Here is a 23,983-nt window from a genome sequence, read left to right on the forward strand (position 1 = left end):
CTTAAATTTAAAATCGATAGAATTGTTACTTTAGTTTGTTCATTTCCCTCTGCCAAAATTAGCAATATAGCAGTTTGTTATAGGGAAATAAGAGAGGGGGAAAAACCAATGTGACGGAGATTTTTTATAGAATAATCAAAATGATTGACGGTCGATAATTTCAAAGAATACTTTTATCGATTTTAAATCTTGAGATCTAAAATGAAAAATTATAGCAATTTAAGGGATCATTTTAATTAAAAAACTTATTTTTAATGACTTTTCACGAGTCACTACTACTATTTCTTTTTTATTCGACTAGGGTAATAAACTTTCGTTCTTGATTATTATATGTCATCGATTATGTGCCGATAACAAAAACAAGACATGTTATCTCTGCATTTTCGACGTGTTAAGGAAGAAACATCTGACAAAATGAATTTGTTTCACATATTCTTGTATAATGCCACGTAAAACACAATAAGAGTTTTTGCTCGATCGTGATTCGTGATCATTTTGAACTTGACCGCTCCCTTCCTCCGTTCTCAGCCGGAAATGGTTCGAATCCACGTGAAGCGCGGCGAGGGCTCCGACCAGAAGGAGTTCCTCTACGACTGCGCAAGCACTTCGCCAATTGACGAGATTGCCCCCGAAATCTCCCGAATTTCCAATCTCCAAACCAAGATCGACCGCCTGGTTCTCGAGCTCGAACCTCGTCTGGAACTCCTCCATGGCGACGCAAAAGGTTCAAACTTCAAACAAAACCCGAAAAACCCTAATCACTTTGCTTACAACCCACTAATCCGAATCTTAATCCTTAATCTCTGAATCACTCACTTGTTTAACTACTAATGCAGCTGCTTCTCTCCTCAGAGCTCTATCCGAAGCCAAATCCTACGCTTCCAAGGTATAAACCAAAGAATTTGAATTCGAATTGTTTTCGAGAACGAAAACGCACTGATAAATTCTGGGTTTTTGAAAACAGGACCAGGTTGTATACAATAAGCCTTTGTCTTACCATGTACTGAGAAACCACATACAAGCTTTGCAGAGAGAACTCAAAGCGGTTTCTGAGTTTCAGGAACTATTGGGAGGTAACCCTGTTTTTGTTTTTGAGTTTTTGAATTGTGTACTGCAATTGGGAAGTCTTGGTTTTTTTATTGCAATGTGAAAAGTTACAGGCATTGAATTTGGCGGGGAGGATTCGAGTCGGCTTTGTTGGGCCGGGAAAGTGCTCGATGGGAGTAAACGGTTGTGTGATTATATTGGAAGCAATGAAAAAACTAAGGTGATTAATTTGATACCTTACTTGTATGGATTGCAATTGGTTTCGACATGTTACTGAAAGTGAAGTTCTGAACTTTTTAGTTGTAGAGACGCATATAGTAGTTTATGATTTTGATGTTTTGTGGGAAAGATATAGCTTGTTAATTGGTCCTGTTTGTTTTATGGCAGATTGTTATCAAGCTGCAGTCAACTGACTCGTGTCCTGCATAATAGCGGTAAGTGGCAGATGAATCGACTTGAGTTCTCTACATGACGTGTGTAGACATTTGTCTAGATACATGTCTGTGTACGTGCGTGTACATGTTTTGACTGTGGGTATGAATGTCTGTGTTCATGTGTACGATTGAATTTGTTTGTGTTCAGGAAATGGCAAGATCCATCTGGATAAACACAACTGCCTATCAACATGGATGCCGAGAAATCAAAGCACTTGATTTTCAAACAAGTTACAGGTCTACAGTGCATTTAAATTCTTCCTCATCTGGTTTGTGTGTTATTATGTTTTGGTTATCAGTTGGATGTGCATCCCAAATAAAATGATAAGAGATGTTGACTTTGTGATGCATCGACAAAATCATTGTCTTTAAGTACAGATAGTGAGCTGCAATGGTCATACATGGCAGGCTTAGTTTACCTCTGTTTTTAGTAGAGTTTGTTGCTATATGGAGATTTGGATTTATTTAGCGGTTTTAAAAAGATAAATGAAGAGTAGGAATTGTCTTTATTTCTGTATGTTTGCGAATATTTATATATGTGCTTATGGTATAATCATTATGCTAGCACAATAAAAGGATATGCAAGGGATTGGAGATATCCAAATCTCTCAGGTCATAGGGGACGGCCTGGTGATAAATCCACTACCTTCCATAGGCCCGTTCTTAGTTCAAACCAAAAGAACTTGATAAGAAAGATCATTTGCGCTATTGACCTTTTCAACCATAGTCTTGAAGATAAAAAAAAATATTCTTACCAGAGCAATGTTAGTCTTTTGTATATGCAATTGACATTGAATTCTGAACTCCATGTAAGCTGTTGCATTCTGGAAAAATCAGTTTTGATCCAAACCTTAAGCCCTTCGTCACTACGAAACTAATCAGTAGTTAAGGATGCAAATTCACCACTGTATAAAACGAGATACGACAAGTTTTGTTACATTGATTTATTCTTACTGGTCTTTGCCACATTCTCGGTGTGTGTTTCACTTATTGCTGTTAGGCTAAATGGGTATGGATGCTGATATCTTAGTTTTTAGGGGCAACTTTGCGGCTTCTGTGCTGATGTAACAATCTAGCTGGTCTGCAAGGCCTACCATTTCCTTATTTTTCCTAGATAACATTAAAATTTGAGTGGGGAAAAAGGTTTGTTGTTAGATGGGTATCTGTTAACCCATAGTGCTCAACAACATCAATTAGACCTTTTAGTTGCTTGCTTTGGCTCTAATCCTGTCAAATTTTTGGCTGACATGTTCACTTAATTTAAGGTTTATATTTCCCACTAGGAAGTATCTGGGAAAAGAAAAGGGGAAGGAAACAAGAGCCAAAGTAAAGGCTGTTTTCTTTTCTTGCACTTGAAGAACTCCTGTTATATTAAATTGTTGAACGTCTTCCCTTTTTCTTCGTCGAGTTCGTAATTTTGTTCATTTATACCGTGCTTTAGGATTAATCTTGTATGATGCAGTAAGAATGAGTACATACGTTTTCTTTGTTGATCCAAGGACCATTTTCTTCTATAATGGAGGCTGGTGTCTTCTGGCTACTCTTGAGGGGCAGATACGTGGGATTTTCGGAACTCGGTTTGGTGATTGGCTGGGACATAATGATGTTGATCTTAGCCTAATCTAAGGTGCTTTGAAGTTAAGTATCATCAAGGAATGATGCCGGCTCATCAAGTTGATGGCTGTTGAATTAAATTAGGTATCCATATATGATGCTGGGAAGATCTTTTTTTTTTCTCGTTTTTTCATTCATAGTAATTTGAGGAGGTGAAACTGATCCCCGAGAGTTCATCAGGCGACTCCTTGAATAACATCAGGGTTAATTTACAAATCTCAGACCCTTGACATGGATTATTACCAATCTTTTCGTTCATAATTCACTTGATTATGACGTCTTAAAAGATAGCCAGTTTCGAACCCAGGACGCATGGGTGGAAACCCAACACTCTATCCATTAGGATTTTGGACCACATGCTCGTAAATTGAAAACTTGTTAGCTAGTTGAATTCTAGAGCCACGGAATTTGCTGGAAGTGAAGCAGTTGTTAGGAAAAAAAGGGGAAGAACATGATGTCTTGTCTTAGAAGTGAAACAGAGTTTCTGACAGCCATGCACTGAACCAAACCATATTCATTAACAAATTTGTGAAAGAAGGAAAAAAATAACACATCATTAACCCAAGTCAAAAGTTTTTACTTTCCCCTTCCTCCCTCCCATTCACTGAGAGCCCTTCAGCCCGTACAAAGCTCTGGTCTTTCTTGGTCCTCACAAGCTGCTATCCTCGAAGATGACAATGAGTAGAACCCAACTTCACTGACGGTCTTTCTTGAACTAAAAGGTTGCTGAGACTGCTTGCAATGTGCAATTGCCCCCTGAATTGAACTCTCAATTTCGGAACTTGCACTGTTGCATCTCTTCAGAAACTGCAGCTCCTGAGTTCCATTGGAATGATTTGAAGATGAAGAAGAGCCCGAAGATGATGAAGAGGATGTTGAGATCTTTGTTGAATTCCGTTTGATGGCCAGTGAGAACGATCTCCTGTGGAGACCAGGACCATCCTCAATGACCTTGGCTTTGCTGAAGCTCCTCGCGCCAGAAGCAGACATCTGGTATTTCTCTCTCTGAATTTGTCCAAATGGGGTTTTCTTGGATGTCTTCACATATTTACTTAAATCCTCAGATTTGAAAACCATTCCTCCATCTGCATTCCTGGCAGCAGCTGCACTGGACTCGTCCGAGCAACCAGATTTGCCAAACAGAGACTTGAAGTATGCCCGGGAAGCCTTCAGCTTTGAACCAAGCAATGACTGCCTGAACTTTTTGGTCCAAGACTTTTTTGGGTTTTCATTCGTGAAGCCGCTCCCTTCAGTTGAGTACTCCAAAATATACTCTTCTGGGTTCAGCTCTCTGCTAACCTGGCAAGACTCCGAAGGCGAGATATTGCAGGACTCAAATGGGGTGCTGGTTGTGGTTGGAGTTGGGGCAGTGGTGGCCAATGGAGTGCTATAGAATTCTTCAAACATATCTTTTCGGTGATCGAAACCAGAGTGGGAGTTTTGCAGTAGTTTTTCGACCATTTGTAAGCGGGGGGGGAGTTGGAGGGGAAGGAGCTTCCCTTTGTAAAAGAGCTCATCAGCTGGAGAGGTTGAGGGGGAATACCTCTTCAAAGAAGTGGATGACATTTGAAACTCAAACTCTCTGGGGTGTGGAGGGGAGCTCATGGAATGGCTGAGGGAGGCGGAGTACGAACCGACATCCATGTCGATGTAGTCATCGTCTGCATGGTCACAGGATAGGTGGTCTACAGCCATAGCCTGTGTGCTGCTTGAAGATGAGCTTGGTGAGGTTTATGAAAGGTGTTATGCAACCTTTCGAGAATGTCGATGATGCCAACTTATAGAGAGAAATCAACTGTTTTTTAGCATATTTTTTAAGTGCTCCCAAAATTCCAAATATAAAATATGATGTGGACCTTTTCTGTTGGCTCATTTATTAATGTTTTCTTTTCTCTATCTATCATTAAAAAAATTTGTGGTTATCTCTTTCTTTGTTTATGAGACGGATCCGGGTTGCCATTCTTCTTACACAATTTTTCACACAAATTTTTATGAAGCATATTTAGTAATTTATTTGAACGATTCTAATTGTCTTTTAGGTTTTTTTCTCAAAGATCATGTCTACTAAAAATCACCCAATATATGAAAACTATAAGACTGTTGGATTCAAGGTTTTTTGGTAGAATCATGTTGTCTTAATAGTTTTGGATTTTTCTAATTTTTTTGAAAGAATGATCTATGGATGATATTCTAAAACATAGACAGTTTTAAAATACATTATAAAGTGAGTCACACAAAAGCTGTGTAAAAAAAATGATGTCACGGATCAGTCTATATATATATATATATATATTTATCTATCTTTTTTTTTTTACTACAAATGGTATTTTATATTAATTTACACTAAAAAAGAACATGAGCGTTTGAATTGATCAGAATGCACGTCGGTTTTATATTTTTTTCCTGGACTCGGGACAAGTTTAAGACTTTAATTTGTTGGGACCATGCATTTTCCAATCAAAGTTACTAAGTTGTGAAAAAAGAGGAATATTGTGGTTAATAATATCTAAAAAGTGCTAAATTAAGCAAGAATCATGATTAAAAGGATTAATATCTATTGATGATTTGCCTTAACCTCTTGATTACAGTCATCAGCTTGGCCCAGGCCGGCTCTTGCTGGGTGAATTGGTCTTTGTAAGACAGAAAATTGTTTCAGTTTACTTTTGAAGTTGACACATCTCAAAATAAACATTGCTTGAATCGTTCAAAGTTGAAACTTACTAGAATATCTAATAAAATATTTAACGAGTGCTGTCGGAAACTGATATTATTGTTAGTGAGAATACTTGGTGCAATAACATTTGAGTGCATGATTTCGTTTTTTAGCCTAACTAAACGATGCTACTTTAACTCAAAACTCGGAAGAATGTTACTTGTATCTCTCGCGACGTCACTACGGTATTTCAAACCAAAACTACAATGTCGATGTTTTATGTTTTCTGCAGTGTTTTGTAATTGGTTTGAAACATTATCACATCTAGGGGCGGATTGATTCATGGACCTTGGTGGTCCCGAGGTCACCTAGGGTCAGAAAAAGTCACCTGTGAGGACCTCTGAGGACCACCCAATGCTTTTGGAGCAAACCACCATGGCTATGTAGATGATGTTTAAGAAAAACTTTGAACCAAGTAGATAGATCTAATTTAAGACGAAGAGGAACACAAAGAAGACTACCCATGACCCTGCTGTTCTTGGACCTTGGTTCCAACGAAGAAGAAAGACTTTCTTTCCATTTCCCAAGTGATCAACTCTCCATTTTTCTTTTTCTTTTTTTAATTATTACCCAATCAAGTTGTGCCGCTTAGCATTTTAATTAGTGTTACTCAACTAATACCTGTAAATTCATACAACTTCTAAAACATTTTGTAAAGCCCCGTCCAGATGCATAGACGCTAGGCCCCAATCTGCTGTTTGACTAGTGCCTAGCATATTTTGATTATTAGAATCACCCAATATTAAAATCCTGAATCCTTCACTGATCACATCCGTTTCATGCTCACTAATGCCACCTATTTTATTAGTGAATTAAATAAATCAAAAATTAGGCTCATGCACAAGAAAATAAGCACATATTTCTTTAAGTTCTTCTTAGACTCACCACCTTTGTAGTTAAATTTAAATTCGTGACCAACCGCACCTCTCAAAACCTGGCTTTTTATGCCGCCAAGAATGTAAACTATCTCTCTCTCTCTCTCTCTCTCTCTCTCTCTCTCTCTCAAAGACAACGAAAAAGCTTTTTTAGTCGGTGAAGTAATGGTGGAAGCTATAGGTTGAAAAAGCTCTTGTAATCCAATATAGTAATTAGGACACTTTGTAGTACACTTCACCTGATCATCTTACTTTTACTGGATTCCTGGGCTTGTTTTTCACTTTCATTTCATATTTGTACGTGCACACATCTTTGGTCATTCTTTAACTTATCTCTAATTTTATTATATGCACCATATTTCATATTTAATCACTTACACATAAGTAACAGCTTGACATGCATGCACGCAGAATTTTTTTTATTTTTTATTTTTTGGAATTTTAACTAGTTATTTTTGCATATGTATCGTACTAGAGTGGCGACACATGTTATGTACGTGAATTAGTTACTATAGTAGAGTCAAGCGAGATGAAGAGTAAATAAGGAGAAAAGAGGTGATAAATCAATACTACTATATCACCCTTAGTGAGTAAAGTTGTATTTAAACTGATTTTAAAGTACTAGGAATTTTTTGTGGGATGTTTGACTAGGGCGGCTCTCACACCGGTGAGACCAAAATAGTGTTAGTTCGGATAAAAAAGATACGAACAGATCTCATGCGTTTAAGAGAAATATCATACGAATGATGTGGTTGAATACCTATACATAAGTTTTTCTCCTATCAAATAATATTTCACATGTAAAAGAATCAAACAATATTCTTTTTGAAAAGTTAATAAATATCTTGAACATGTTTCTATTAGTTTCTATAAAATGAGAGAAAAAGTAGAGAGGAGATTGTATTGTTTATAGTGAAATGGAGGAAGGGGAGAATTTGTCGACATCAAAAAGGAGCCAAGACAGAAGCCGACAGTTGGTGGTGGGTGGGAAAGGGAACTTCCGGAAGGAATGCCTGCGAGTCTCGAGAGACTTTTCATTTGTCTTCTCACACCCTCCCCATCTTTGCGTTCCATCTTCTTCTCACTGTTTTCTTTCCTCGAACCATTTTTAAGCACTAAAACACAGAAATGGGATTCCATCATTTTTCAAAACCCAAATTAAATGGTTGGCCATGGCTCTAATGTCACCCTATTCTATTCCCTCACACTTCCTCATCATCATCACTCACTAGCTAAGTTGATCATATATGTTTCGGCCAGGTGGTTAGGCATATGTTGCGTATCTAAATTCACTCAAATTATAACGCGTATACTAAGTTTTGAGTTTAGAATTCAAGATTTGAATATTTATAATAGTATGTGTGTTGTAGACTTGTAGTGAAAAAGTTATATGCTGATGTATACGGCACTTCTCACATAAAAAAAAGTCCTATATCAACTTCACATATAGAATCAACATTTTGTGTGAGAGGTGTCGCAAGGATGTGTTAGAGTTTTTCGCTATAGCATGGGGAACTCCATACACCACATAAGTACACGAGGGTTATATCATGTGGCTTCTCCCACTTTCTAAAATATCCATACTTTGGCATCAAGTTGTTAAATGTTTTGAAAAATAAAATTAAAAATTAAAAAAATTGTATTGTTATGTTCTTTCTGTGTTTTTTCTTGAGACAAACGGTACTGAGTAGTAGCGCACGATTGTCCTCCTACAGCAAGCATTCATAAATTTGCTTTCTTTAGCTTAGATTTTAAGGGTTTGAATTTGATTAGTAACAAGTCACTCGACTCACTCTCACCCTACTCCACAATATCTAATCCTCCATCATCCTTTACCATATCAATACCTTCTCCTGCTTTTAACCCTTGCATCGCCAAAAAGGAGAAGTTCTTAGGTGCAGGAGTCCGGATCACGAGGCCGTCCAACTACACATAAAGCATCTCTCTCTTTTGTATTTTGGTCTCGCCTACCTTCTTCGATTCTATTTATTTGTGTCTGCACTGTCTGGTGCCTTATACAAGCGTCTGAACATAAGAATATCTCCTAAATAATAAGGGTCCAACAACCAATACATATTACATTTACTTTTATGAGAAATGTTACTAATAGTCAACTGTAGTCATTAGCTGTTGATTGAGATGAGTTCCACAGCGCATCAATGGTTGATGGTTACCCGCTCGCATGGACGACAATCCTAGCACAACTCTTACATTATATGCAATAACAAATTACGTTACCAAATTACATTAAAAATCATTCTAGCAAAGGATGGCCACAATTTCATACATATGACCCACAACCCCAAAATCCAGGATACTTGAGCTATCTGATTAGTTCAAGGACTGATAAGTCTTGGATCGACTAATTGAGGCACCTTTGGCCGGGCATCCCACAAAAGAGAATTGCAACAACGTCTTCAAACTTCTCTTGGAAGTCGTTTTAGAAGCTGCTTTTGGAGGAAGCACTTTTGGGTGGAGATATGTTTAATGTCCAGGCCACTAGCTTCTGTTCCCTTTGTGCTAAAAACATAGGAGGTCCTCCCTAATTATGGTGCTATTGAAACATAAAACAAAAATTTTACTTGCATATCCGGAAACCTTTTCAAATCCACATAAACAAAAAATCTCGAAACCCCACATTCTCTTCTGGACTCCATCTGTGCGTGGGGAAGCACGAGAGGCCCGCTTAAACATCCGGTGGGCATCCAGCGTTCCCCACTTCAGAGAAGAGAAGCAATGTGGCTTCTCAATCGTATCGAACAGTTATATGAAACATGGTGCCATGAAGCTAACCGTCGTAGAGATTGTTGTGGCTCACCGGTTACATCCAAATTATACCATTCATTCATTTGTAAATCCATATTATATCACACGCGTACGAGAATTTAAGGAAGAATTAACAAATTGATAATCCGTCACTTGTTGCAATGAAATTACAAAATTAAGTATGTGTAGGTTTTCAGAGGTCAGGTAGAGTCATATATCCCTTATAGTACACAGGTGACGATCACCTTGCCAGCATAAGTATTGGGCTATTTGGTTGATGACTCACCAGATTTTAATTCCCTTTCAAGTTCATCGAATTCCCAGTCATTAATCTCCTCTCCTGAGTAGTCTTGACCGACCTTGCCAAACTCGGATTCCAGCTTAGCTAGTTCTGCTTCCGTCTCATGCGTTTGCTCTGCCTTGACCGCACCTGATCCAGGCTGCTTATCTGTCCCTGCTTCCCGTGCTCCTGTGCTTTCTGTAGGGAGATGAGATGGACCGCTCTGCGGCTTTTCACTAGATGAAGTTTCTGCTTTAGGGGATGGATTCTCCAGTTGTAGATTTGGTCTCTCGATAGCTTCAAATTGCTCTCTTAATTTTTCAATATCAATAAACAGCTCCTTAACCATCGGGTCATCTTTCCTGGAACAGGCAAGACAAGTACATCACATTCGGGGTCTTTGGTGAACATCTTCAAACATAAGTGTACAAAGGAAAAGAAACAAGTTCACACACCCCCACAAGTTGATACCTGGAAACTTCGGCTCGCTGGCCATAAAATTGCTCTTTGGTGTAATCTACTACACTGAAGGTGGTAATAATCTGAAACAAAAGGACAACATCAATGTTTGTACTTGCTAGTAGACACATAATTTGGAAACCATTAGACACATAATTTATTAAATCCAATAAATCTTGCACGACAAAAATAATTAGGAAACCATTAGACACATAATTTGAAGCATTCCTAATGCGGTACTATAAAAGACTACTTGCAAAAGAAAAATTGGATCATAGATGATATAGACAAATAAGACTTTGACACATGATTCCTGATGCAATACTATAACACAATACTTTTACCTTGGTTTCGAGGTCCAAATATTCCTCCTCAAGATTATTTATTGGATTTAATACTTTGGAGGCCTCATTCTCTGCACTGGCTGCCATCTTTGACCTGTCTCATCAGGTCCAAATACATTAAAAACCGCGCAAACAAAATGAAGGTACAGCCATCACAGTTTCACAAACATTACCCCTCACTCAATTTCTTAAGGTTCTCTACAAATGTCTCAATACGGCTGATAGAAGGCCCCAACTCTTTCTGCATATAAGATAAAAGGTGTGCATCAAGAACACTGAAAGAAATATCAACATATATATATTTGTGTGTGTGTGTGTGTGTGTGTGTGTGTGTGTGTGAGAGAGAGAGAGAGAGAGGGAGTCAATACCTTGTAAGCAGAGAGATGAACAACGACCAAGTTCAAGAAATAGTCCTCATGCTTCTCCAATTCATCGCTTGAAAATGCAGAAAACAATAGTTGTGTAAAAAACAATGCATAAATTTCAAGAAAGAAAAGAATCCAATTGCATAGATTTGAAGAACATACTTGACCAGCTTCTCCTTCTTATCTGCGTACGAGCGTTGGAGAACCCAAGTATCTTCGAGAAAATTAATCCATGTCTTTAGAATATCAGCCTCTACCTTACACATTGCAATGGATTTCGAGAGCTCGACTTCCTGTTAACAAAACAAAGAAATATTTGAATTATGCAAATGGCCAAAAAGGTGTAATACCCTGAAATAATCCAGAAGGTGAGAAACAATCAAAACCCTTGTTTCGCAGTGAGAAACAATCTTATTGTTAGCTTCCTCAAATTGTTCTCTCTCTTCCCTGGTATTGCGAAGGCGAGCATTAGCAGCAGCCAAGGAAATATTAACCTAGAAAAGATGGCTAGTGTTTAGAAATTAGCAATCAATGAAGGCCAAATTGATTTAATACACAAGGGGAAATATCAAAGCAGAAAAACCTTTTTCAATTTAGCCTCAAGATCATCCCTTTCTTTTTCAAGCTCTGAAATCTCAGCTGTTATTTCCTGAAAATGGTCATAAGACAAAAACTAAAATTCCCTTTCCAAGGCTCATGGTATACTTGAACATCTCTACCACATCTATAAGCAGGCCTAGCATGAACCAAAAAAGAACGTTTTACCCACGGGAGACGAAAAAAAAAAAAAAAAAAAGGGGAGATGGTTTATGAACTCCAAAATTTGCTTCCGATACTCCTCCAGGCACTTATATATGGATTGCAAGAAGCTTCTTTTGGCGTTCAAACAATAATTCCCACAAAAATAAAGATGCTAATTATTAAAATACCAACATATTTCAAACTTGATAACATTGTAAGTACCTAATAATAATCTCTCTAGATAAATGTGTTTGGATCGAGTACAAAATTCATGTTGTTATTAAACAAGGTTGAAGAACCTTACCTTCTCTCTTTCAGTCACTTCACTTGCTCTGGCTACACGAACCTTTATTGCCTCCTCTTTTTGAAGTCTGTTATTTAAAAAGAACTAAGGAAGTGATTTTGTTTTCCCTATTCCTGGCATCTAATATAATAATACAACCACAGACTACATGCCATTGCTGTTAATTAAACCAATAATTCTTCACTGGAACTGCAGTTACAAAATCAAGGTTTACTAAATCTCTGTATGGATACAATACATCAAGCCAAGTCATATGAAGTTTTGACTTTTGAGTTAATGTTTATTATTTGATAGCCTAACATTTGACTTAAAAACAAAACAACAGAGTATATAATGAACACACATGTATTATAAGAAAAAAGACATTGTAACAACGTGATTCAACACTATCGAATAGCAACACAAGCACAAATGGTTCCTAAAGTGTTATTATACCTGTGATCTAAAATACGATTTTCAGCTTTTGCAGAGGAGCTAGCAAGAGATTCTGAAAGAACCTTCAATTTATCAACCTGAGTATACAGCCAAAATAGTGTTGATAACAACGGTTTTTAACCATGAAAGAAAATTGCCATTTTGTTGGTGCAAAAGTAACAATCAAAGCATCGAGCTGCATTCAATTCAGAAACTATATAAATAAAGGCAAGATGCTGCCTACACAAGACATACTTTTTGAGCATGGATCTCTGGAGAATCTCCATTGTTCAACAATTTCTTCTTCAGTAAAAGCACTTCTATTCTGGAACATGCTCGAATTTGTGCAAGTGCTTCTTTTAATGCCTACCAGAAAGAAACATAGGGCAGTGAGATCCATTATTTTCAGAACTTTTCACTCAAAACTGGCCAATAAAAAGCTTTCACAAATCCATCAAACTGGACCTTATAAAGAAGGAACAAAAGAAGAACTTGTACATGTACAGAATGTACACTGTATATATAGTAACAATTCATTTGCACCTTGTGCAGGATATTTTACTCGATCCCGACTAAGCCCAATTGTCTCTTTTTTCCTGTACATGGAGTTCTTAAATGGCTTCTTTTACCGAATGCTGTAAACTTTTAATTGTTACAGCTTCAATGGAAAACTTCTATATTGAAGCCTTCCATATAAATAATATTATAATTATTATTACATCCAGAAAACTAGAAGTTTAAATTGCACATATGGTAGCAGTTATCTATCAGCTCGCCCATGACTAAAATTGCATCATTAAGACGCTAGTCTTCCACTTTATAAAATTTGATATGTCATTGGAATTTATGATTAAATACAAAAAAAATTATGAGGCAGTAAAACCACAAAAATCAATAATAGCAATCATGCTCACCTTTATTGTTTCCAATTTTGTTTCTTCTGATGCTTTGTCATGACCTTCATTTGAGAGCTTCAGAGGTGGTTTCGTTACATCAAGCTTCCTCTTTAGACTAGAGGCTTCTTCATCTATTCTGTGGCAGGACACATATAAATACACGGGTAAGCAAATGTTTACCAGCAACACCTCACCCCTTTAGCTCACAACTGATAATTAAATGCCTAAGGTCACCATCCCAAACAACCTATCGGTAAAAGTTTCTAAAAATATAAACAAACAAATTTATTTGCATAACCATACATCTAGTGAGTGGCAGGACTAGCCCATATCCATACAAGAACAAAATCCCACTACCTATTCTCAAAAAAAAAGAAAAATCCAAAAGAGATTACTAACTGTTAAGATCAGATTTTCTCATACTCAATCGTCAACTGCCTAGGTGATAATTCTTTTCACATTCATTTTTGGGTGTGAATGCGTGATAATAAAAATAGGGTTATTCATACATAAGAAGTTATTCATGAAATTGCTATATCAAGTAGAGAGAGGGAGAGTTCTGTTATCTTTTGCACACCTTACGACATCAGCATTTAACTTTAACCCCGTAATTGCACCTTGTGCAAATTGGAGCAATTCGTCCCGTTTCACCTGAATACAGAAGAATATGAACTAGTATGCTTCACTTAAGCAAAAAGAAGTACAAGTCTTGCATGAATTATATCTATATAAACTTGATGGAAAATATACATCAAGTTTTCTCCACAATTCATAATTGTTGATATGATCTTCAAGTGCACTCTTAGTTTTATATCTTTACCAATACTTCATCATCGTAGCTTGAAAAAGCTGTTGCCAGGTCCTTTATACTGCTCACTGTCGCATGATGAACTTCTGTTCCTCCAGTAAGACAGAGCCTGCAGTTTCATGTAATAATAAGATTAAAAAAATCAGGCCATAGTTTTGTCAACCCGAATAAATAATACTGGCACTTAACAGGCCATGAACTGCATTACACACTAGTGAAATTCCTGGTTCTCACCTAAACATCTCCATGAGTAGGGCAACCTCTTCATCGTTCGGAGCTTCAAGAATCTGAGGCATAGAAAAGAATTAACCAGCGGTTAACTTCCAGAATCAGAAATTCCAAAAAAAATATAAGATCATTTAGGATAATCCCAGTTTTAGAAGTTTTAGGCATTTGATGAGAACAATAAGTTTCCTAATCATTATTTTCCTTAAATAAAAAAGCCACCGTTTCCTATTACAAAAGAAAACTCCATGAACTTCACAAACCAAGTGCATATGTGGCAATGCCTGAGCAAAAACAGAGAGCATACGGCTCAACAAAATCATCTCGACTTAAATAATTTTCCATCATGCATTAAGTACTTCCCCTAACTAATGATAATGAAATAAGTAATTTCTTCGCGTAGCACATTTAGTCATCCATCTTAGCATTCATCTGTTTGGCTGAACTATTTCTAAGATCATTAGCTAAATAAAAAATCCCATCCCTTTCAAAGAAATGTCTCTAATTTCATTGATATATGCAGCATTCATTTCTCAAATACATACCATAGACAGTGTTATGCCCTCCAGAGCCTGACTTTGAAGAAAAACTTCGCGGAAATTCATCGGTTCACCACCAACATCAGAGTCATAATACAAAACCTATTACCAAAAATCACAAGTTTCAACAGCAAACAATACTCCAACAAAATAAAAAAACTGAATGGAATGAAATAAAACTGCAAAAACAAAACAAAATCAAACCAGAGATATTCTTTTTCGAATCTCGTTCGTGTCATCGGCAGCAACAGGCTGCTCCGGCGCGTTCTCCTTCTCTTCCACAGAACCCTGAGACAGCTTCAGCCTCTCCACCTCTTTAAGCAGCAAGACCCACCTTCTCAATATCTCAAGTCTCTCGGGCCCCCTGCAGGACACAGCTGCTTCCTCCAATCTCTGTATACTCTTCTTCGCACTCCTAAAGCTCCGACCTCCCTGTAAACAAATGCGAATGAGAAAAAATGTCGGAAAACGTGAAAAATGGTGAATTGTGAAATTACCATTCGGTCCTGCAACCGTTTGGCGCCCTCTGCGACGGCTTGGCCGGCTTGCTGGACGACGGAGTCGGCGTAGTTCTTGACGGTGCGGGTGAGGTTGTTATTGTTGCTAGCCTCCACCGCCTTGCTCACCGCCGATCTCAGCCACGACATTTTCTCCGACTTTTATCGCTCCAGCTGAGAAATTATTCAGAATTTTTTTACGAAAAAGCTGAAATTTTTTAAATTTTGATGCTTTGGGGGAGCGATCGAGTAGGTGAGAGGTTTAGGGTTTGGGGTTTAGGGGAAATGGGGGTAGGATTTGGGGATTTTTTGGGGGAGCCATTGCCAATTGAAACGGGAAGAAGAAGAGAGGATGAAACAGTCGGCGTTTCGTTTGTCGCGTTTCTGGGCTTAAACGGCCACGTTTTGGGGGGGTTTTAGGTGATGTGGCCTTGCCACTGACAGACTACCAGTCTACTTCTAGCTTAACCGATCCTTCTCTATTTTTGGTAAGATAGATTTATAAAGAAATCCCTTAAAGTCATAAAAAACTTTATATTATAACTTAATATTTATTTTGGTCTCATCTTATAAAACACGTCTCTACATAGTAATAATTGTTAATGAGTACAAAAATATATAATATCACAAATAGAAGTTTGAAACGAACATTTCTCTAAAGTTAATCGGAACAATACTTTAGTTTTAAAAGTTGATTTCACGTTTTTGAGTTTACGGGTATATATGTGCAAGAAAAACACCCAAGGAATCCTGTTTAGGAAGTACAATAACTTTGAGTTTGGTTTGAAATCCATGGCTGCGCAAAGAATTCAGCAGGCAGGCAAAGATATATCAGGCGCTTGTAACTAGAACTAAATCTATATGCCCTTTCCGTGGTGATCATACAATTCAACATTCACATCGAATATACTTATGGCGCTTTACTGCATTGGCCCCTCCTCCCTACATAGACTCAAAAATAAAAACAAAAATAAAAGTAAAATGTTCATTAGATGCCTCTATGGACCAAGTCTATGCAGAAAAAACAAAGAAAGTTTTAACGGAACACTTCTGGTACTGTTCACTATTAACGTAAAATAACATTTTCACATTTCTATAGTATTATTCACTACACCTTTATTTGTCATTTTTCATTGAAACGAAAGTTTTTTTGAACTTTTCGTTAGTTATCTTGAACATAGTTCTTCTTATGTCAAAGCTTCTGGCAATGTTACGATTCTGTTCAAATTCACCAATGCTCAACAGTATGAAACCCCGAGTAGAGATAGAGGTACGCGCATTAGGATTAAGACATTCGAGATAGATTGCTTCGACTGCAGGCTAATGTACCATACTAAACAGTCATGCTTTTTTTTTTTTTTTTTTGTCAAAACTAAACAGTCATGATTGCTATGAATTATAGTGCACGTAATAATATTTCAATAGGGATACTACATGCGATCATGATTCCTTCGGTTCAAGAGGCTTTGAGATTAAATGTCGTTAATTATCATAATCTTTTCCAATCCATACAAGTTTACAACAACACTCGTTTACAAATACAAGTCTTTGTTTTTAGTCTGGATTCTAATTAAAAGATTGTACACTATGAACCCACTCAGACATGATTTCAGCATGCCCTTTTTTCCACCACTCCGCTTGTTTCGATCCTTGTTTGTATCACTTGATTCTGAGAATTTATTGAATATAGCCGAAAATTGATCCTCAATTTCACAAATGACAGTTTTTATAAAAACTTTTAAATATATCCAAAATTTCACTTAAATAGACACAAATACCTTCAGTTTCTTTGAATAATTAGTTATTGACTAGAAGACTTCTAGCGCTACAATCAAAGTGTTGCTGACCCATGAATTGAGGACTATGGAGGTGATTGATTCTGTTGGCAAATACGGCATGAAAAACTGGCTGATCTTGCTCAACTTGCACTAACAAAATTCATAAACGCCGTAATACACAGGAAGAGCTATGATTTACTCCGTGAGGTCCACCGCAAATCTAAATCAAACACAAACAAGTGCAAAATCCCAAAATTTACTTGCAAGTGTTGTGGTACAACGTCCGGCAAAGAGAAAACGTTATTTTTAATGAAAATCCCATTTTAAAGGTATGGTGAATAGTAAATGTATAAATGTGGTTTTTCGTTAAAAGTAAACAGTACTGGAAATGTTCTGTTAAAACTCCCAAAATTATATACCAAGTAATCTTATTCTCGAGAAAACCCTTAAAATAAAACAAAAAAAAACTAATGAAAATAGTTTGAAAACTTTGAGTTTTAATAATAAGGACAAAATAAATGGTAAAGTGAATAGTACTAGGATTAACTTTTTAGTACCGTAGGCTTTTCATTAAAACTCACCTAAAACAATTCAATTTAATATTTCTGCACCTTTATTATATTTATTTAGTTGGATTTTGTGACGTGGTATTTTTTTCAATTTAATTTTGTTTGTCTTTTTGTATTTGGGGGAAAGACAACCGAAGGGGTAGTTGGTACCAGAAAATCAGTTCGTGGACACTTCCCCGCCTTCCCTTGAGCGACCGGTGAAACACCCGCACGTTTTAAAGGCTCCCACCCAACTGCCTCTTCTTACTCATCAAACCTTCTCCCGTCACTTAATTATCCATCAGGTTAAAATTATTATAATTTTTAAAAGGTTTCTGTTTTTAATCGTTGGATCAAGTTTTAAGAATTCGGATTACTTAATTCGTAGGTTTTGGTGGAAGAGATTCAGAGGATTTTTTCCTATTTAAACCCACCGCTTCCGACAGCAAACCCCATCTCTCTCACACACTCTCTCTCTCCACAATAACAACAAAATTGTCAAATGGCTCCAACGCCCTCGCTCGCCGGACTCCAGATCGAGACGACCGCGTTTCCACCGTCCATCAAACCTCCGGGCTCCTCCAACACTCTGTTCCTCGGCGGCGCAGGTTTGTAATTTGTAAACTTCGAACCTCCGGCGCTTTTATCCGTGATTCTGATTGTTTGAATGCTTGTTGCTTGCTTTTGGTTCTGATTGACGGTATTTTGGTTGCTAACTTGCGCAGGGGTGAGGGGGCTGGAGATTCAGGGGAACTTCGTGAAGTTCACGGCGATCGGAGTGTATTTGGAGGATAACGCCGTGCCTCAGCTCGCCGTTAAGTGGAAGGGTAAGACGGCCGAGGAGTTGACGGAGTCCGTTGAGTTCTTCAGGGACATCGTTACAGGTAACACGGATTTCTTCGCTGTTTTAACTATGTTTGAATTTTGTTACATTGTCGTGTTCTAATTAGCAAGGGAATAAAATTGCATGCCATTGCTGAACCCAATTTTGGCTAAACTTGCCAGATAGAACGAAAAATTAATTTTAACATCGTTGTCTAATCCTCACATCTTAACTATTTATCGCATATCATACGATTATAAATCATTGATTTTTATTTATTTAAAATTAAACACAAATAATATCTGATAAAAATTAATCGCACGATGTACGATTAACGGAGATTCCTAAGATCTCACAAAAAAGATCCGGAGAGAGGATCCTCTTCTTACACAAAAGACAAAGAAGTTTTAGGACATAGACCAAAAAAAAAAAAAAAAAGGAAGTTTTAGGACAAGTTTAAAATGTTTTTAAAATTGATTGAAAGCGTTTTGAAAAAAATGTTATTGGAAGTATTTTTTATAATTCACTTGCATTTTTATTAAAGATTGGTTTTAAAAATGCTTTTATAAAAAATGCTTTCAGTCAATTTAAAAGCAATTCCAAACAAAATTTGAAAACCAAATGATATGTTTGTTGAAGATTGGATTATTACTTAAACGTTGATTAAAATGCTTATTTTCTATTAGTCATACGTCATTTGATTTGCAAAATTTGTAACTAAATTTGGAGACAAAATTTGTAAAATAAATTATATGTCACCAATATAAATGAGCACGTTTATCAACACTAATACACCAATCATCAACTTCCACGTCCTTTAGTTTCACAAATTTTATTTACAAATTTAGTCTTCCGAATATAATCCTTAAAATTTTAGTCTTCCTAATGTTAATTTTTTTTTTTTTTAGTGCATTAGAGAGGGAATAAGTCAAGGTTAGATTTTAAATTGACTTTTCACTCTAACGTTTTCAATCTCTTTGACTTCTTTTGGAGCAAAATTTATTCATGTTTGACCCTATGAATACATAACTCTTTATTCTACAATTTTATGTAACTTATATATGTTCGACCCTTCATTCTTACCAATTCATAAGCACATTTCACATTAAAAAAAGGTTCACAATTGTAGATTTTTCAGGTTTTGAGTTGAAAAAGTGGATGACTTGTTAAAGATAAGTCATTTCATACATATTTTCCCTTCTATTTGTCATAATCCGGTTGCACGGTCAGATTCAAAACATAATCATATCAACCGTCAAATGTATGCCTTGTGTAATTTTTGGTAAATTGATTTGACCTCCTGTTGATGCTGTTGAAAGTGTACATATTATTCATGCCCTGCATCTTAGGGCGGAGCCGTTTTAGAATGATCGGTAGTCATGCCAAACCTAGGCAATCCTATAGCCCGCGGTTCTCTCAGTTGCCGATATAGATCTGTAACATTCAACAAATGTCGTAGCTTTCTTGAGTTATACTCTAATTTCTAAATTTATGTATGCTTATGGTTATGGTGTTAATTTAGTCCTGACCAGCCAATTAGAATGAATGAATCTCTCAAAATGTAGTGCTATCTTCTGGTTGTGGTGATTACTTGAGGCATAAGAAACAGTTACTAAAGATATGACTAAAGTTTTGTGGCACGGTTTATGATCTTCGCTATCCTTTTGTAGGTCCATTTGAGAAATTCATTCAAGTGACAACGATACTGCCACTGACGGGCCAGCAATATGCTGAGAAAGTTTCGGAGAATTGCGTTGCCTTTTGGAAGTCAGTGGGAATTTCCACTGATGCAGAAGAAAAAGCCATTGAAAAGTTCCTTGAGGTCTTCAAAGATCAAAATTTCCCGCCCGGCGCCTCCATTCTTTTCACGCAATCCCCCAAAGGATCACTGACGGTTAGTTATCCTACTTTTGAATGGTTAATTTTGTAGTTTGCATCAGATTTCGACATCTTTCCCTCTCTCTTTCGCCACAGATTAGCTTCTCTACAGATGCATCCGTACCTGAAGCTGCAAATGCGGTGATAGAAAACAAACTACTTTCCGAGGCAGTTCTAGAGTCGATCATTGGAAAGCATGGTGTTTCCCCTGCAGCAAAGCAAAGTTTGGCCGTGAGGTTATCCGAATTGTTGAACGGGTGTAATGAATCTAATGATGGCAAAGCCGGAAATGAGAGAGATTGTCAAATGGCTCCACCACCGTCCCTCGCCGGACTTCAGATCGAAACGACTACGTTTCCACCGTCCGTCAAACCTCCGGGATCCTCCAACACTTTGTTCCTCGGCGGCGGAGGTTTGTAAACTTCGCACGTCCGGCGCTTATACCCGTAATTATGATTGTTTGTTGCTTTTGGTTTTGATTGACGGTACTTTGCTTGCTAACATGCGCAGGGGTGAGAGGGCTGGAGATTCAGGGGAACTTCGTGAAGTTCACAGCGATAGGAGTGTACTTGGAGGATAGCGCTGTGCCTCAGCTCACCCTTAAGTGGAAGGGTAAGACAGCCAAGGAGTTGACGGAGTCCATTGAGTTCTTCAGGGACATCGTTACAGGTAACACGGATTTCTTTGCTGTTTTAACAACAGTTCGAATTTTGACACTAAATTCCAGTTACTGGTGCAAATTTGTTACCTTGTCGTGTTATAATTAGTAAAGGAATAAAATTGCATGCTATGGTGAACCCAATTTTAGCTAAACTTACCAGATAGAACGAAAAATTATTCATATATATAACTAATTTTTTTCAGTGTATTAGAGATGAAATAAGTCAAATTTAGAGTTTAAATTAACTTTCGACTCTTCACTTTTTTTTATCTCTTTGACTTCTTTTGGAGCAAACTTCATTGATGTTCGACCCTATGAATACATACGTTCGACTCTTTATTTAACAATTTTATCTAACTTATATATGTTCGACCCTTTATCCGTACCTTTTCATAAGTACATTTTCACATTAAAAAAGGTTCACACAAGTGGATGACTTGTTAAAGATAAGTTGGTTTCATATGTATCTTCCCTTCTATTTATCATCGTCCGGTTGAACGGTCAGATTCAAAATATAATCATATTAATCTTCGAATGGATGCCTTCTGTATCTTTTGGTAAATTGATTTGAGCTCTCGTTGATGCTGTTGAAAGTGTACATATTACTCATGCCCTGCATCTTAAGGTGGAGCCGTTTTAGAATGATCGGTAGTCATGCCAAACAGAGGCAATCCTACAGCCTGCCGTTCTCTCAGCGGCCTATATAGACCTGTCGCGGTCGATGAATGTTGTGGATTTTTCAAGTTGTATTCTAATTTTGTAAATTTATGTGTGCTTATGGTGGTACTTTAGTCCTGAGGCCTGACTAGCAAATTAGAATGAATGAATCTCTCAAGATGTAGTGCTATCTTCTGGGTATGATGATTACTTGAGGCATAAGAAACAGTTACTAAAGATATGACTGAGGTTTTGTAGCGTGGTTTATGATCTTTGCTATCCTTTTGTAGGTCCATTTGAGAAATTCATTCAAGTGACAACGATACTGCCACTGACAGGCCAGCAATACTCTGAGAAAGTTTCAGAGAATTGCGTTGCCTTTTGGAAGTCAGTCGGAATTTACACTGATGCAGAAGGCAAAGCAATTGAAAAGTTCCTTGAGGTCTTCAAAGATCAAAACTTCCCACCCGGCGCCTCCATTCTTTTCACGCAATCTCCCAAAGGATCACTAACGGTTAGTAATCCTACTTTTGGATGGTTAGTTATGTAGTTTACATCGGGTTTTTGACATCTTTCCCTCTCGCTTTCGCCACAGATTAGCTTCTCTAGAGATGCATCCGTACCTGAAGCTGCAAACGCGGTGATAGAAAACAAACTACTTTCCGAGGCAGTTCTAGAGTCGATCATTGGAAAGCACGGTGTTTCTCCTCCAGCAAAGCAAAGTTTGGCCGCGAGGTTATCTGAATTGTTGAGTGGGTGCAAGGAATCTAATGGTGCTGAAGCCGGAAATGAAAAAGTGGAGGCATGAAAACTGAGAGGAGAAATAAAACTTGGGAGGGACTCCTGTTCTGTATTTAGTGGATTATTTACATACAATCTATGAAGCTATAGGAATGTGCTGTCTTATTTAATTTAAAGAAAAATGATCGTGTTTTATGAGAAATATTAGTGTTGTTTTGTTATATGTTTAATTCAAATCAACAAATATAGAGGTCGATTGGTAAATATGCCTAATAACATTGCTTCTGAACCCAACCAAACCCCAAATTTTGGACTAAATCTCTGGCCTTGTGTCAACCAGTTGGGAGGGTCTAACCATTTGCACCCAAGTTCGATTCCATCTTCCCATAAAATAAAGTACTTTAGAATATATTTCGTCTTGTCAAACAAAAAATATAAACTACTCAAATTTAAAAAGAGAGTTTCGAACTTGAATACTAAGAGGCTGACACAATACTCTAGTTAACTGCCCTAAGGCCCCTAACCCATAATTTTACTTTAAAAACTCTTTGACTTTTGTTGGTAGGTTTAACAAATTATCGGCTCGTATTACATACGATACGTTTTAAGTTCAATCACACGATGGTTGCCACGAGAATCTAAAATGCTCCTGTGAATCTTCTTGACCTCCAGAAGAATAGAACTGTTGTGGCTAAGCCACCAGCTAGTCTTTTTTTTCTTTACTAAATTTCTTTAGAAACCCATTGGTAGTTATAAAATAATTATATTTGGATCAAAAGTTTGAAGTTTACAATGTTGGTTTCGATATTTCTTAAATGATTTTCTATATTTATTAGTTTTTTTTTTTTTTGGTTGAAATATATTTATTAGTATTTAATTAATTTTTTAATTTAGTTGGGTAAGGATGTGGATTCCACACCTGCCAGCTCATAACTTAACAATCAAACTTAACAGAAAAACTGACGGAGGTATGACATTGAAACGAATTCATAAGATGAGGTATAAAATTGTTATTTTTCAAACATGAGGTATGAGATTGTCATTCGACCCATAGTTAAGGTAATTCTTTGTAATTTACCCAAATATTTATTTTCCACATCTACATCAAGGATTATAATAAGAGGCAACATGTCTTTTCCCAAACTTTATATATTAATTTTGTAATTAAGAATGTCCGTCAATTAAATGTGACAAAGAAATTAACGAAAGCGAAACTCTTAAACAAATGCATGCCATTGTCTACTAGTCAAAGTATAAATCACAAACTTGATACAACCTTTGCCAAAACTTGCTCCACCGTTAGGTGATAAAGTTATGATTTGTTGACCTAGATCGGAGAGGGAAGGAGCCCTCCGGGGTAAATAGAATTTTATGCTTTGTCCTTTGGGGTTGTAGAGGCATGATTCATTGAAGCTTTTGCCAATTCTTTAAGAACAAAGAGAAAGTGATGTTTACCAAAAAACCAAAAAAAAATAGTGATGTAGAACAAATGGCCGAGTGGATTGAAGAGGAAATGGACTAACGAAAGACAAGGGGATGCAGCAGAAATTTGTAGATTTGGCGTCCAAGCTTTGAA

The 23,983-nt window shown here is 37.1% G+C and overlaps 4 protein-coding genes and 1 pseudogene across 5 annotated transcripts; 3 read left to right on the forward strand and 2 right to left on the reverse strand.

The window, feature by feature from the left end:
* Nucleotides 1–379: 379 nt before the first annotated feature.
* LOC137721227 (uncharacterized) lies at nt 380–1,990 on the forward strand. The gene is made up of 6 exons (XM_068460326.2): nt 380–724; nt 837–886; nt 965–1,073; nt 1,161–1,267; nt 1,435–1,481; nt 1,630–1,990. The coding sequence occupies exons 1-5, from the start codon at nt 535–537 to the stop codon at nt 1,474–1,476; spliced, it is 498 nt and encodes a 165-aa protein (XP_068316427.1). The 5' UTR covers nt 380–534; the 3' UTR covers nt 1,477–1,481; nt 1,630–1,990.
* Nucleotides 1,991–3,710: 1,720 nt separating this feature from the next.
* LOC137721226 (putative membrane-associated kinase regulator 4) lies at nt 3,711–4,913 on the reverse strand. Its single transcript, XM_068460325.2, has one exon. It carries the CDS (start codon nt 4,788–4,790, stop codon nt 3,711–3,713), a length of 1,080 nt encoding a protein of 359 aa, XP_068316426.2. The 5' UTR covers nt 4,791–4,913.
* A 4,591-nt stretch (nt 4,914–9,504) lies between these two features.
* On the reverse strand, nt 9,505–15,929 carry LOC137720185 (uncharacterized). 2 transcript variants are annotated; one of them, XM_068459202.2, is made up of 18 exons: nt 15,322–15,929; nt 15,029–15,256; nt 14,831–14,926; nt 14,295–14,347; nt 14,073–14,169; nt 13,830–13,903; nt 13,271–13,388; nt 12,612–12,722; nt 12,378–12,454; nt 11,943–12,009; nt 11,481–11,546; nt 11,284–11,391; nt 11,060–11,190; nt 10,901–10,967; nt 10,706–10,773; nt 10,533–10,626; nt 10,201–10,271; nt 9,505–10,091 (listed from the first exon to the last, which is right to left on the reverse strand). In XM_068459202.2, exons 1-18 carry the CDS (start codon nt 15,469–15,471, stop codon nt 9,716–9,718), a joined length of 2,052 nt encoding a protein of 683 aa, XP_068315303.2. In that variant the 5' UTR covers nt 15,472–15,929; the 3' UTR covers nt 9,505–9,715. The 2 variants fall into 2 exon arrangements, with proteins under 2 accessions (XP_068315303.2, XP_088551292.1); XM_088695166.1 differs by having other exon boundaries at nt 10,185–10,271; nt 15,322–15,791.
* Nucleotides 15,930–18,149: 2,220 nt separating this feature from the next.
* Nucleotides 18,150–20,400, forward strand: LOC148699060 (chalcone--flavanone isomerase pseudogene; annotated as a pseudogene).
* A 119-nt stretch (nt 20,401–20,519) lies between these two features.
* Nucleotides 20,520–22,628, forward strand: LOC137720146 (chalcone--flavanone isomerase-like). The gene is made up of 4 exons (XM_068459154.2): nt 20,520–20,760; nt 20,859–21,017; nt 21,957–22,180; nt 22,262–22,628. The coding sequence occupies exons 1-4, from the start codon at nt 20,655–20,657 to the stop codon at nt 22,472–22,474; spliced, it is 702 nt and encodes a 233-aa protein (XP_068315255.2). The 5' UTR covers nt 20,520–20,654; the 3' UTR covers nt 22,475–22,628.
* The last annotated feature ends 1,355 nt before the right edge of the window (nt 22,629–23,983 follow it).

This window comes from Pyrus communis, chromosome 1 (genome assembly GCF_041283825.1).
Source record: "Pyrus communis isolate YQ-2024b chromosome 1, ASM4128382v1, whole genome shotgun sequence".
In the NCBI taxonomy this organism is placed as follows: Eukaryota; Viridiplantae; Streptophyta; class Magnoliopsida; order Rosales; family Rosaceae; genus Pyrus; species Pyrus communis.